Genomic DNA, 16,507 nt, shown 5'->3' on the forward strand with positions numbered 1-16,507 from the left:
GAAATTTGGTCAGGGCCCCTGACTTAACTCACTTGCATACTTAGAAATTGTACATATGACATATGACAGTGAACGAGTAATTGGAAAGCTGCCAAATGTGTTTTCCAGATGGAGAATTCCAGAAGAAATATTCTCCAACAATAGTCTGCAGTTTTCATCAGCAGATTTCCAAGAGTTCGGCAGACAGAAAGTATGAATTCCAATGCACCACATCAAGTCCACATTACCCACAATCCAATGGGGAGGCAGAAGTGGAGTACGCATCGCCACGAAAATCCTAAAGCAAGATGACGTATTTCTTGCATTAGTTTAAATCCATGATAATATGCGGTGATCAAACCATGGCGTTCCACTATGATCAAGATAGTTACTGCAGCGCGCCTACAAAGCTAGAATTTTCCATAATTCCATCATTGATACAGTGTTTCAAGTTATGCATTCAAACTTTACCACTATCACAACATGAATATAAACTAATTGAACTAGTATCCATGGATACTGAACCAAAACTACCTCGCCAGCTGTTCTTTTGGATGCATACACTACCTGTCATGCAGTCACCAAAACTCAATGACAGGCAATATTTTGTCTTTTCCAAGGGGGTATTATAATTAGAAACAACAACAAATTCACAGGGCTCTACACTATGTGATCGGGTCGCCATCATGAGGACGTCTTTGCTTGCTGTGTGTTATACGCAATTTTCGTGTTGTCAGTAACTTATTCAGGGCTAACAATAACTCGAAATGAGCAGTTTGCGCAATTGCGTAATTGAAAAAACCCAGTATAACATGTTCAAAATGACAAAAGTAGGCATATTTTGCTCTTACTTTTTTATAGAAAATATAACAATTGACCAATAAAACCCGCCGACACTTGAAAATTAACAATAAAACATGCTTTTTATTCAGATCATTTAAAATTGCCATGGGTACATAGATGTGTATTAATAGAGACCTGAACATACTCATAACAAACAACTATTGATTTACATGCATTATCTTTTAGGATTATGCAATATTTCCCGCCAGACAAGAATAATTGCCGCGACTACAAATCTTCACAACTGGTTGAATACATCCAAACTTCACAGTAAAATTTATAAAATATATATTTCTCTCTAATATTCAAAATACACTTGAAATTTAAAATTAGAAATTCAAAATTGTACTGGCTGACAAATAAGCCTACCAAACAGTCAGTCTATTCAATAAGTTACAAACGACGTGCTTCCTTAAAGTATTGATACATCAATTTCCACCAATAAGCAACACAAAAACGCATTGAAAATATAACTCATAATATTTTTGTAACTTACCAACAAAATGACTGTAAAAACTCTGAAGGAGCATAATTCATCACATAAATATACATCTGTGAAATTCGTCGTTAACTGAAACAGCTGTGATGTTTCTCGGAAAAATCTTTATGTATGACAGTACAAAGTATTTAATTTTCGCTTCAAAACTTAATGCTAAAGTTAGTACAGATAAAAGTACAATGCGATCACATGACTGTTGTATATATAAAAATCACGAGGTGACGTTCATATATTCTTGTACATATTGGTAAAAGTTGGATTGAAATCTAAAATATAAAGATTTGGTATCATGAATTTCACAAGAAATAAACAACAATGACATAAATCGTGATCTAAGCTCGTGATCATATTTCATGTTTGTTTACATCTTACACACGTCTGGAATGTAAGAGTTCTTAATTACTGCTCTAACTTTGATACATTGTTTCTCGAAACTATTGCAATTTCATCTGGCAGCAACCACTTTTCTCAGGAAGGAGACAGATTATTCTCTCCCTAACGATCGAGATTAAGCTGTCCAGAAAATATCTAAAATACAAGTACAAAATATGGTACATGAAGAAACCACTGTGAATTTTTCAAAACTACCCCATAAAAGTCTGTACAACGAAGAAATGACTCAAGTAGACCTCTCTGTCAACATAGTGAGATCAAAGGGAATATATCATGTAGTTCTTGAACTTGGAATGGCGTAGATCACTAAGGGTAAAGTTGTTGTGGACGTTTTCGGCAAAAATGTCTCAAATTTGCAAGATTGTATGGTCAGTACACAGATGATGTGAGCGACTGCATCTCTGAGATTGTCAAATCCACAATTTTAATTTCAAAGTGAAAAATAACACCAATATTTAAACATCAACAAACATTTTTGACCAATGTTTTCATTGGTGTATGCCGTGTACAATGGCAGTCAAATACCTCCATGACAACTTTGTCAAATTTGTCAAAATTGTTGATAATCACCACATTACATCTCCGTTTTCGATTTCTAATATCCCAGAGATGAATGAAATGACCAAATCACAATCAATTTTGGTATTTCTAAATTTGAAAAATAACCTTGCAATCAACTTGTTGCCATGACGTTGTTGTCAACGATGCCGTCGATGCAATGTGTTCAAACTTCAACGCTCACGATATTATTTCTTTCAAAACGTTCCTCCAAAGTCTGACATTTTGATGTCATGTAGAAATACACTTCATATTGGTGTATTCATCTACTGGGAAAATACTTTGATTGATCTCTGTTCCTCTCTACAACACAAATTGTATTACCCATGACTGCAATCCACATTGGTTGTATCACATCATCTTTCAATAGATCACATATCAAATTTCCATCACATTGATATTTTCTGATCCTATCTCTGACATCACAAACATAAATATTATCATCTTCATCCACACTAATGTAGCCCTCAATCTCCCCTGGTAGCCGAATTTGCCCGTATTGATGTAAAAAATTCAGTTCACTGTCAAAACACTTTATGCACCGATTGCCATTGTCATAAACCATGATGACATTTTTGCTGTTTACAGCCACAGACATGGGCCATTTGAACTGTGTTTGGCCACTACTTTGACCACCAACCTCTGCAACAAACCGTCCATTTGGAGTGTACTTGACCAGTCTGTCATCTCTTTCATGTCTCACGTGGATGTCTGGAGAGATCAAGCGCAAAGTTACCAAAACAAAGTCATCCATCAGAGCTATGTCCCAGACTTCTTTGGTGTTTTCAGGTAGAGTAATTATTTGTATAATTCCACCGTTTCATCACAAACACAATTTGTTTATTTTCATCATCAAGTATGAAATAGTGGTTGAAATGTGAGATGGCTACATTCTTTGGCCGGAATGGCTTTGCAAACTGACCATCAAAGCTTCCTAGAACTTTGTCACAGATATAATCTTTGTTCAATATCTGTACAATATTGTTACCACTGTCACACACCACAAGTTTATCTCGGTGGAAAGCTAAACCTCTTGGACTCTTGAACTTTTGTCCTTGGTCTTGATGTTGACCATTGATTAATTTCAAAGACCAGTCACCTGAAAGGTCAAAGTCACATTACTCAATGCATTGTTGCACAACTATTTTTTGTTCTGCTGTAAAAAGAAACATACTTTTCCTCACACTTTTTTGACTGCGACAAAACTTTTTGAATACATAAATTCTCTTCAGTTAATTTGTATCTACAGGTAATTTTGCTGGTTTTCCTATGTTTTGTTCCCTATGTTTTGCTGAGATATATGGCTGAAATTTGTGTAAGCGCAAGCTGTCCTAAGGATCTTCTACAGTGCGTCTCAGAACATTTACAAACCTTCTTGAACTTTTTTTATGCCAGAGAAACTTCCAGAGCTTTTAATTTAACCCAACTGATTTCTTTAAAATTGTGCTCTAAAAAACTAAGCAAGATATAAAAAAAATCTGAGAACGCTTTGGAAGAGCGTCGTGACAGCTTGCAAGTTTGAGTCAGATATTTGGAATATTGAGACAAAACATAGGGAAAACCGATTTTGGAAAGGTTATGCAAATTACCTTTCACGTGATAGTTATGTAAACAATGGTGACACTATGGTTACCAAAATGTTTCCCAATATCTAGGCTTTCAGAATGGGGCAAGTACCATGCCCTGGGGTGCACCTGTATTTGTGTTCAGAATCTTGGAAAGAATGGTGCTATGCTTACCAGAGCCAAGTCTAACAAACTGGGGCCTGTTGGTGAGAGAATCAAAAATCCATGCGACTATTGAAGGAGATACATTCATTTTCCGCAACTTTTGGACTAAGATATGTGGTTGGATAGTGTTAAATGCGCTAGAAAAATCTAAAATCATCAGATGGACAGAATTTCCACGTCGATCCAATTGTGAATAAACTGTACTTTTAACACCTGTAATATGGCGTCATCAACACCATTTTTTGTTCTCTATGCAAATTGAAGTGGATCAATAAATTGAGAAACTTTTCCTTGTAAATGGTTTAAAACAATTCTCTCACAGACCTTCATCACTGCTGACGTAAGAGCAACTGGTCTGAAATCATTCAAAGTGGTTGCGGAAGGCTTTCTAGGGATAATGCATGACATTTTCCAGGTACGTAGCACATGACATAATTGTAGTAGATCCTTTGTGACAATAATGTTCATATGCAATAATTAGAGAGGTAATTAAATATCACACATAGCAGAATGTCAACGTCAGCATAAGTATGTAGCTTAAGGACTGCTGCATCCTGAAAGGACGTGGTTAGATCGGTGAACTTACCAACTAGATCTGTGTCATCACATATGATTACATCAAAATTTCACATTTCTTCATAACATTTCTCTTATTCAAAATATGATGATTATACTCTAGTATGAACAGTTATCATACTGTTGTCAAGATACAGTCATGGAATGTCTGACTGTTGTCCATGCATGGCAAAAGTTTCATGATTGAAACTCAAAAAAATATATTTTCTTTTCATAACTTTTGCTTTTCCTTGAAACATTTGAAATCGATTTTCTCGGAATTTCTGACCAGTACTGTACATAATTATATTTGCTCATAGACACTTGTACTGTCAACGAAGTTTCTAGGTCATTTACATATTGCTATAACCTTAGTGCCTTAGTAGAAATATAAACAAATATTACATTGAATCTATTTCATATTGCGATTTTCTTCCATTTTAGTCGTACAGATTGTCAGGCATGGTGTTACGGTTTTAGAGATCTTTGAGATATTTTGTGAAGACAATATCCTTGTAAGTATCTAATTCTTGCAAAAGTATATAGGTAATTTACAATATTTGACATTGACAGTTCATCAGGTCATTCAACATAAACGCCATTATCATATATGATCACATCACATGTCACCAAGATGGAGAGATATGGGCATTGGTATATATACCAATGCCCGTATCTCTCCATCTTGGTGACATGTAATGTAAAATATCAGCCATATTTCATGATAAGGTCGGGTTTAGCACTGTAAATATCATAAGTTTTGGAGTTTTCCTGGGCTACATGTGCAAACTGAGAGAGAAGTGTGTAATGTAGGTGATTTTCCTCCACCCATGACCTGAGTTTAATGTCAAGAACATTCTGAAGGTCATTCCAGGTCATTCTACTCTTATGAGCTTGCATTCAATTATTCATGTTTATAATGTTCTAGAAATTCATGTTTAGTACAAGTGAAGATACTTTAGAGCAGTAATTAGCATATCAATAGAAATTCCAGATTGCTCTGATATTTTATATAATCATTTCAGTATAAATACCAGGACGGTACAGATTTTCAGAGACACTTTGGGAGCACTTCAGCAATGTTAATTGAAAGGCTTTTCAAGACCTTCACTCTTTTGTGAGCTTTGCACGGATCGACCTCAAGACTACAAGCCAACGGACTGCTCACTCATAAGTCTTTCAAACTCTGGAACTTTGTACCCTCCCAGCTGTACTTTATCACTTGACTTAATGAATAGGTAATATTTTTATTAAATTTTATTTAAAGAAAATCACTGACTTCACCATTTTTTCAATGTAACACTTTAAAGAGTTAAGATGAGTTCGGACTGAGGCTTTGAAGAACCAAGGTGAGTTAGGACTGACACTTTGAAGAGTAAAAGTTAAGGTGAGTTTGGACTGAGGCTTTCAAGAGTTCAGAGGAGAGGACTCAGACTTTGAAACATTAACGTTAGTTAGGACTGGGACTTTCAAGAGTTAATGTGATTAAGCACTGAGACATTGGTGACTCAGTACTGAGACTGTATAGAGTTAAGGTGAGTAAGGACTGAGACTGTATAGAGTTTGAATACACTACCACTAAGTTGAGGGAAAAAGAGGAAGGCTTATTGCAAAAGAAGAACAGAAACACTGACAAAGTATAGAATAAAGCACAAAATGAAACGGCAAATATACCGGTACAGATAAAGTATCACTCAAAGCTTCGTTTTTTTAGCCTCATTATCGTTTCCGTATCGTTTCCGTATCTTTTTCCGCATCGCCCGACCCCAATCTAACATCACTCACTCGGTTGTTTCGTATCGTTTCCACATTGTTTCCACATCGTTTCCGTATTGTTTACGTATCCTTTCACTAGCGCATCGCCTCATTCCCGCCCATAAAAGGTGTGTCCTTTCATTTTAAACTTGCATCGCGTCGAACAATAAAGAGAACGATACAAGTTGTCTATAGAGTGAAGTTCAAAAATTTGAATATCAATTACCGCCCCAGGCAAAAAAAACTCGTTTGTTCACGCTGCAACATCATTCTCCATTATGAATTCAAACGCAATGCAACCAGTTCGAATAAATCGCCTGAATATGTACTAACGCAGAAGAATAGTCGCTCTGAAAAACATTGGTCTGCGAACAGTGGATATAAAACTTCGCCTAGAGCAAGAAGGGTAACCGGAGAAGTCAGCCATTTGCGAACTCGGCCAGCGCCGGTGCCAACCAACTCAGCCAGTGGGAGAAGTCAGCGAGGAGAAGTCGGCCACTCGCAACAAAGCAATATGATTGCATACGCATTCTCTTTACAGTTTAATACTTAATCGGCACAAGCCAGTTTTAACTTTTTTACTACCATATTTTTTGTTATTTTGTCGGTTTGATATTACTACGAACATTCAGAAAACAACTAAAAGAGCTCCCATGTCCACCCTGCAAAACATGTACGGTCTGCCTCAGTGTTTCTGCAGATCGTGCGCATACCGTATTAAAGTTCAGGCAAACATTATGCCATTTCTTCATGGCTTGAAGACCCTTAACTAATTTGCTTCACCATCTCCTATGACTTTTTAACGAACTTCAAGTGTACACATGACAAAGGCTGCAAACTCGCTGCCACGATCGCAGATACACTGCCATCTTTAATTTTACCCAATGTGTGTATTATCATACGTGCGTTGAACTGTGATCTGTGAAGTTTGCAAACATTACGCTCACCTTATGCATGACATTTAGATCGCTTTCGCATATAACTTTGGTGAGAATTCAAAAAAGGAACGCTATTATAGAGCATATATTCTAATTGGGTGCATACTGTAATGGCCGAGTTCGCACACTGGCAGACTTCTCCCACTGGCCGAGCTCGCAACTGGCCGACTTCTCTTGTATTCGCAAGGGGAGGGGATCATAGCGTCTCGATGTGTGATCGGAAAGTTTTTGAAACGATACCGAGAAACAGGTCGTTTGAAAGACCAGCCAAGAAAGAATGCGGGCCAGAGAGCTGTGCTTACCATATGTACAACCAGGATATCCAAATTTATACTCATTTCATTTTACTTGGAAAAGTGACCAAAAATAAATTCAGACAGTTTTACTACACTTAGCTATGGTTAACTTGAATGTAAAAGTTGGTGTTGAAAATAAGGTAACGTAATTAGGTCACTGCCATGTTACAACGTTAGAATGATTTATGAGCTGTGTTCTATAAACTACGTTATGTGATAGCCGTCTACCTATATACCTGTCGCCAAAATGACTTTTTTCAATTTAAGAGACACAAAAGTACTTGAGATTATGTAAGTGACAAGTGTTATTATATATTTCAGACGCACAGGCGCTTGCATGTGGCGTTGTAGGGCCTAGTAGTCAAAATATTGTAAATCGTGTTTACACAGACACTTTGAAATTTCATTGACGGTAAATTAGAGGTTAAACTAGGGCATACATATGGCGACAAAGTTAGAAAACACAAGTAGAAGTCAGTCTGGAAAGCATTTGTCGCTTGAAAAGATTGAAAGATTATCAAAATTATTTTTTTTTTGATGGATAATTGGTTGCAGAGTGTAACTCTATAGTATGAATTGTGTAGCAATTATTGAAACACTTGCAGGTTCCCGCAATCTGACTGTTATCAATATGTTGCGACTAAAGGTCACAGACTTCCTTCTACGTAATAATTTATTTATGTCAATCGAGTCACTGTGGTAAAGGTCACTGTGTAAAGTGTTAGGAGAATTCATGGCGGCATCACCGTATGTGTTAAACTAGTATATGATACACTGCAGTTATTATTTTACCAATTCTCCTTACTTTGTACAGCCAGGTTTTTCTTGTGCACTTTCACGGAAGTATTTACCCGTAAAAATACTAATTTCAGTCATATAAAATGGTCATCTGCATAGTTTGATGTTAGTAAAGGGGTTCTTGCACCCAGGAGATCACCGTGGTGGTGATACAGCCTGGGGGAGGGGGTCCTGGGGGACAGGTAAACTGTATGAGCCCAGGTGGAAACATGATGAAACGAAGACGAGGTTCTCGCACCTAAGGGATCACCGCGGTGGTGATACGCCTTTGGGGAGAGGGTCCTGGGGGACAGGTAAACTTTACTAGCCCGGATGGCCACACGGAACAAAGACAAGGTTCTCACGCCCAAGGGATCACCGCAGTGATGATACGGCTTGGGGGGAAGGGGGTCCCGGGGGACAGGTAAACTGTACGAGCCCAGCAGGAAACAAGGATGGAACAAGACAAGGTTCTCGCGCCCAAGGGATCACTGCGGTGGTGATACGGCTTGGGGGAGGGGGTCCTGGGGGACAGGTAAACTGTACGAGCCAAGGTGGGAACATGAATGGAACAAAAGGGTGTCTCGTGCCCAAGGGATCACTGCAGTGGTGATATGGCTTGGGGGGAGGGGGTCCTGGGGGACAGGTAAAGTGTGCGAGCCCAGGTGGAAACAACGTACATGTAGGAACGTTAGATGACAGAACACAGACATGAAACAGGACAAGACATATAATGTGCGAGTCATAATGCAATAAAATGAGGCTGACTTGCAGTGACGAAATAGACAGCAGCTAAAAAGTGTTTGAGTGTTCACGCAGTGAGTCCAGAATTAAACAAGGTAGCGCTATGAGAATTAGGAGGCTAGCCGTTGAAAAGCATGACTCAAGGAAGTTTCTGATGTTCTTATGTAAAGTCGGTAGCAGTTGCTGGACCATCTGCCCAATGTCTGGATCAGGTGGTCTGGGATTTGTGATGCTGCGGCTGAAGTGGCTGCCCCAATGCGGAAGGAATTGCTGGCGAAGATATCTGGCCGAAGAATGGTACGTGATAAAACAGTCCGCAGAAATGCTGTGAACGTTTTGCGGTCTAATGGTGCTCTTTCTGGCAGGAGGAAAAAGGGTTCGGATGCACTGGGAGACATAGCTTGATGGACAGACATGAAAAAGAGTAGTGCGGAAAAAGGACAGATCGCGATACCCGTTGGGAAGAGGCGCAGGTTGCAGCGGTGGCGAAATTGGTCAGTTTTTGATGACTTCAGTCGTACTGACAGACAGGAGACCCATCCGTTGGATGCAGTGGTGGTAACGTCCCCAAAGCAGAGGTTACACTGAAGGTCAAACTTATGAGTGGTGGATGTGAACTCACTACAGCGCAGAAACCCGAAGAAGGCGAGGAGGAATGCCGATTGCAACAGAAAGTCTACATATGAGGATGTAGAAAATGCGCCGGAGAATGTCGGCTGTAATAGGGAGGCGTGGTCTTGCGCTTGAACCTTGTACACGATGGATCCCCTTGAGAACATTCTTGAGGCGCGGGTAAGGATGGCCGTATTCTGACACGAGGGGATTGCGATGGCCATTCATAATGTAATAGGAGCGTATTCCTGCTAGATACAGTTTGATAGTGGACAATTTCAGGTGAAGGAAGGTGGCACAGTGGGAAACAAAATAGACTAAAAGTTCTTAAGACACATCAGGCAGAGACGTAGAACTTACAGAAATGTTTGACAACGAGCAGAAATTTTCCATGCGCCAACCCCGATGCATAGGATCCGATTGTCCTCTTGCTAAGTGATGCTTGTTGGAAGATTGCCACAGCTTCATTCGGTGGAACATTACTTCTGAGGGCACCTGGCAGGGGGCTTGATCTGCGTGTGGTGCCTTGTCCCGAAAACGCTGCATCTGGAAACAAGACAGAGAGTCAGCAATAGTGTTCAACTTCCCAGGGATGTGTTCTGCATGAAACATGAAGTGATGAATGGCTGCCAGAAGAACGAGGTGCCTCATTAATTTCATGATGATGGGTGACTTGGAGCGTCCTTTGTTGATGATGTGGACGGGAGCTGAATTGTACAGTGGAACAGTATGCGTTTGCGCGCCTAGAGATGGCCCCACAGGAGAGCGGCAATGACAATAGGATACAGTTCTTGGAAGGCTATAGAAAGTGCAGGGTCAGAGTCTAAACGCAAGTTGCTGTCCCAGTGTTCTTGGAACCAGTGGCCGATAAACTAGCCGCCGTGACCTATGCCACTGTCATCTGTATAAAGTTCCATGTCTGATGCCGCTGTTGTACTTGTGTCAAGGAACATGGAAATGCCGTTCAAGCTTACGAGAAAATGGTGCCACATTGTGAGATCAAGCCTGCTTTCTGATGAAATGGTGATGTGATAGTCGAGTTTTTGTGTGGCCTTGGACAATTCAATAAGTCTAGAAATGAAAGTTCTTCCTGGAACCACGACGCGACATGCAAATGTGAGATGACCGAGTAGACTGAGTAGTTGCCTTTTCGTGCAGGATTTACAATTTAGGAAAGAAGTGACGAGATCGAGTATTCTGTCAAGTTTCTCTTGTGGCAGGCGGGCTTGCATCTTTATGGTGTCTAATTCAATGCCGAGGTATTCTAGGCAGGTGGTGTGCCCAACCGTTATGTGCGGTGCAATCGGGATACGAGACGATGGAATATCAAGGTCAGGAGGGCCATTGTTTTGTTGGCATCAAATGATGGAGGGTCGACGGTGAGGAAATCATCAAGGAGATGGAAAATATATCGTACACCTTCTCTGCTATCCAAGAGATGGCGGTTGAAAGTTGGTCCAAAATCTTTGGGCTAGAACGAGAGCCAAAGGGAAGACATACTAAGAAGTAAAATGGCCTTGCCACGGGATAACGTATAGATGCCATAGCGATGGATGGATAGGGATCAACTTGAAGGCATCAACAATGTCCGTTTTGCAGTTTATGCTCGAAGTGACTGGGTCGTTACGCGGCAAGGATAGATCAACAATGAGAGGTTTCTTCAAAGAGTATTTCTTCTCGGTGAGACTAATAGGACTACAGTGGAAGTTAGCAAAGGGTGGCTGCTCAAACGGGCCGAGCAAATACCCCTTGCTTACTTCAGAATCTATTAGTTCTGAGACAGGTTGTGGCTGAGAGCGGGCTGAAAGTAAGTTACGGCCGATGTAAGTTTACAACGGTGCATTGCGGACACCTGTGTGGAAGCCATCTTGCAAGCCTGAAATTAGAGCGTTGACAAAGTTCCAATCCGGATGAAGGGCTAAATGGTCAATCAGACTTGCAATATTAATTGGAGTAGAGACCTTTAATGGTAGTCAGTTCGTTGTGGGGTTTTTGCTAGAGCATTTTCCTTGGGCTTTACTGTGTTTATATGAGAAACATTGAGAACAGTAGTGCGCATATGGACAGTTCACCTTGGTGCAGCCGCTGGAGGCATTGAAATTATTGCATAGTTCTCTACCTTGATGGAATATGCGCAGTCGCCCTTTTCTGTCTTGTGACGATGATCGAGTGGTAGCTGCGGAAGAAACCGGTTTCTTACTGTCTGGGGCCAGTTGAGGGCAGATTTCTGTAGCATGGGAAACGCTGCCGCAGAGGTTACACAATACCGCCCGTAGACCAGAAAAAATAGAGCAGAAGAGGCTGTTATGATGATGGTCCAAATCGACTTTGGTATTGTGATTGAGAAGTAAAGCTGCCGCCCTGCGGAAAAACGCTGTTGGTACTCGTAAAATGCTAGGCCACTGAAATGGCTGGACATGTCCATGATTTCACGTTGATACGCATCTAACTGCGCGACGGTTCGGGAAAGCCTTGCACATAGATGGAGAAGGCTAGGATGAATTCCTGGATAGTAAGCAAGCGGGCTACTCTCGAATCGTATAGCGGTTTTAGTGATAGTGCTTCGTCGCCGATCACGATGTGACTTTGGCCGTCGCTTGAACCAGAGCATGGGATGAGTAAACATGCAAGATTCACATCCTTACGTGCCAGAATATTGTGGCGAATCGCTGGAGACACCATTTCAATATGTGGTAGGCTTTCTGAAGGCGTTACGCGGGTCCGTAGAAAGTTGTTGGACAACAATGAGGAGGGGATGACATCAACGTTGTTAGAATGTTGGGCGCCGCCATCTTGGATTGTGTTGTTTACCTTCTGGAGTGGAACTGTACATCAGGGAGTTCATAGGTGACTCAGTGGCCGCTGGTCGAAGTTGCTGTTGCAGGATATTGGATAGCGTGTTGACCGAGTCTTGCAGCTGGGTAAACATGGCAGTTGTTACATAACTATCTTCTGGTGGTAATGTTGGCTTGGGACGCTGCCTTCCGAAATGCTGGCCGAAGGGACCATTGCAGAAATGGAACTTCGGAAGGTGACCTGGTTCCGAACTTGGTTTGAATGCCAGGACCGTCATTCGCCTGAGGCCAATTAGAAGCATTGTGAGTAATACGCGTAGTACCGCGGACGTGTTCCGTATTTGCAGCTAGAGTATCCAATGTTGCACTTGCAGCGGAGCGGGACAGGGATCGAGTGGCCGGCCTTGTGTAAGGCTGCGTGCTGGGTCTTGAAGCTGGTCGAGCATTCGGACACTGAGATTTCTTGGCTGTCTTTGGACAATATCCTTTGGCTGGCATAGTTGTTCAATGGAAGGGATCGTAAGTGAATCCGGACGTAGAGAAATTGGCTGAGTTGGAATGGCATGAACCCAGTGGCTGGATGAATGAATGAATGAATGGGAGCGATGAGACAAAGGCTTGATTATGTAGTGTCGTGTGCAAACGTGGCTGATTGGCTGGGAAGGAGGATTGATAAAAGTCATGGGTAGAAGAGCCGATTGGTGAAGGGAAGACAGTGAAGATGTAAGGAAGGCAGATAGCTAGGTGTAATCACAAAACACATCTGTGAAAAAACATAGATTCCACTTAAGGTGAGTTAGGACTGAGACGTTGAAGAGTTAATGTGAGTAAAGACTAAGACTTTGATACTTTGAAGAGTTAAGGTGACTTAGGACTGATACTTTTAGATGTTGAAGTGAGTTAGGACTGAGACTTTGAAAAGAGTTAACGTGAGTTAGGACTGAGACTTTGACAAGTCTTTTGTACCATGATGTGACACAGTCAAATTAATTCTATCATTATCAAAATATTCAATGTGAAGTTAACTAAATGTTTTGTGAAAATTAGTTCGACATACTCTGGTTTGTCGGATGAAATGAGCATCTGAGAGGTTTCACAAAGGGCAAGATGTTTATCAATCCTCATACAAGCATTGATTGTTTTCTGAGATTAGGAAAAATGTTCATGTTTCAAGAATCAGATAGGTTATCAGGCTGGTTGATAACGTATCAGCAAAAATAAAAGATGATCACCATAAAACCGTTTTTTTCATAATGCTTTTAGCGTCCACCTCTCCTTAAGACAATAATTTTAGTTTTATCAATGCTAACACTGAGTCTCCATTGACACTAATATCCATGTAACTGGTTGAGTAGTTTATGTAGCTCTATTCTAGAATCGCTGACAAGGGTGAGATCATGTGCAAATAAAAATGTTACATGATTTCAATAAAAACAATCTCAATATCAGAATATCGGTGCCTATTACTCAATGTTTTACCAATGTCATTGAAGAAAGTACTGAATAAAAAGGAGATAATACTGAGACTTATTGAACATCAAAGCTAAAGGCCAAGCAGTCTTTTGAAACATTGTTTGGTTCTCATGAAGGATTTAACATTTTGATACATGGAATAAATAACTCTGTACATTTTTCTCTTTACTCCATAGTTAAACAATTTGTAGAAGAGACAGCAGTGATCAATACGATGAAATGCCTTCTAAAAATTGATAAAGGCGATGTACACTCTCCGTCTGATTATTGGCAAGATAAAGTAATACGGATATTATCAGAAGTACAGAAAGATTTATGAAAAACCAGCCTGTTCTCCAACAATGGGTGGTTACGTTCCAGCCAAATCGAGCTTATTTTCAATAATATTGCAAATATTTTCCCCAATATCTGTAGTAATATAATTCCCCTGTGGTTGTTGACACAATCTTTATCACCATTTTTGTAGATTGGAGCAAAGATTCCTTAAACCCATTGAGAAGGGAAAGTTCCACAATGGAAATGGCATTGAAAAGTCTACATAACATTTTTCAAAAAAAGTTGATAATGTTTAAAAATATCCGGAGTGAAACCATCTACCAGTTTACAAGGAGCCTTGTCTATTTTAAGCTTATTGATACTTGAATCTACTTCTTCTGAAGTAATAACATCATCTTTATGGTTTACATCAATAGTTGCACTTTTGCTCGCATATACATTGTCACCAATTCTTGATTCGCCTCATCACAAAAATCACGAAAATCGTTTGTTCCATTCCACCTATATTCAATGATTTGCAAAATAGTGAATCCAACTATCATTATCAATCTTACTTGATGAGGAAATTGCTTTGCCCCTTAGAAATAACTAGAAATACTTGAAGTTGGTTTGTTTGGCTCCAATTTCAAATTTGTCTAGATTGCGAAGATTGTAGCTCCTCTTTTTTCTCTTTACCAACTCTTGAATCAAATTTCAACAATTTTTACTCGTATGAGTTGTACACAGATCTGTTGTTTCTAAATCTATTCATCTGACGATTTACGATACATTTAATTCTCTGGCACGTACTTACTGTCATACCATGAGTTTTCAGGGTGTTGTACAACTCTGTCAGAACTCTGCATATACTAACATTTCCAGCAAATCAAGGGCGTAGCGTAATCAATATTCAAATTTGCAACAACAGTATTAAACTCTGCTATAGGCACACTTGTTTGCGATAAATTCCAATAATCAATAAAGTTAGACGGCAGTGTTATCCCAAATAAACTTAGTAAATGATGAGGTGAAACCAGCATTTGAGTTACTTTCTATAAAATTAGAGTCTTTACTACATGGCCCATACCGTCATCATTTGACTGAAAATGAATCAGAACTATTTTAAACTTGACAGCTGTAAGATTTAAAATATTCAAATTACATATTTTACATAGTAAATCAGGTTGGTAAAAAACTTATAGCTAAAAATTGATAAACTGCATAACAGAAATTTTAAAATACAGATGCATCATTTGATGTTGAAAAAAGATTCCATTTTTCAAACTGATTCTCCTCTAAAATGGAAATAAAGCAAATGATTTTCATTTGCCAACAAACCTGGACATTTGGAGTGAAACCTATGTATGAGTGGAATGTAATAAAAACATTTTGGCCAAAATAGTGGGCTAGGAGGGCATCGGTGAAATGTAATTGCATAGGGCATAAGTCCTGGTAACCTTGTGGTAAACCGTTACTAAGCTCCTGTCTATAAATGAAGTTTTCACCCCTGGTGAATCGAAAACACAATGTCCAAGATACTGTACCTTTTTCTCCTGCTTTCTTAAGGCTAGATGGTTCCAATTTCAATTCTAAATCATCCACCGTATCCTGAAGTTCCTTTTTCTGCTTTTCCTTCTTTTCAAGTTCAGACTGTAATTTCTGTCTCTCCACACTGTTCCAAATACGTTGACTGACCAATGACTGCTCAGTACTCTCTAACTTCTGTCCCCCCTTGACAAATTTAACTAGGGGTGCCAGCGTATCAAAGAGGGGAATCCCCCAACCCCCCTGTCTAGATGAAACACTGGACTAATGTTAGTAATCTAACATATGAAATCAAACACTCCTTAATACCTTTCTTTCCTTGTTTCTTCAGATCAGATTGTTCCAATGATGTTCTAATTCTGCTACTTTGTCCTGAAGTTCCTTGATCAGCTTCTGGTTCTGTTTAAGTTCGCTCTGTAATTTCTCTTTCTCCATACTGTTGTTAATTCGTTGACTGACCAATGACTGCTTGGTGCTCTCAACTTCTGTGTCAGTTCCTTACATCTCTCTTCCAAAGTAGCCTTCTCTTCCTTTGCCTCCTTCAGTTTGAGATTCAAGAGTTACCCTTTTCATCTCAAGTTTAGATTGGATATCTTCCAGGGCTGGCAGAAACAAAATGTACAGATTTTTAAATATAATAATAATAAATGTTTAACATTTCATGGCATCATTTGATTGTATAGCAATTCAGTGACTAATTTACACTGTGTCATTGGATCTAACAGTACTGTATGTCCAGGGTCAGTGGGAGTCACCGGAG

At 39.7% G+C, this 16,507-nt stretch overlaps 1 protein-coding gene across 1 annotated transcript in view; it reads right to left on the reverse strand.

Moving 5' to 3' along the window:
- Positions 1-883: 883 nt before the first annotated feature.
- LOC139123444 (uncharacterized) overlaps positions 884-16,507 on the reverse strand; it is an 80,431-nt gene continuing 64,807 nt past the window's right edge. Inside the window, exons 10-11 of the mRNA XM_070689580.1 lie at positions 16,057-16,349; positions 884-3,371 (exon numbers count right to left, since the gene is read on the reverse strand). Coding sequence (XP_070545681.1) covers positions 16,246-16,349 — 104 coding nt within the window. The 3' untranslated portion in view covers positions 884-3,371; positions 16,057-16,245. The remainder of the gene's footprint in view (positions 3,372-16,056; positions 16,350-16,507) is intronic.

Source organism: Ptychodera flava (assembly GCF_041260155.1).
Source record: "Ptychodera flava strain L36383 chromosome 23 unlocalized genomic scaffold, AS_Pfla_20210202 Scaffold_23__1_contigs__length_28996876_pilon, whole genome shotgun sequence".
Classification (NCBI taxonomy): Eukaryota; Metazoa; Hemichordata; class Enteropneusta; family Ptychoderidae; genus Ptychodera; species Ptychodera flava.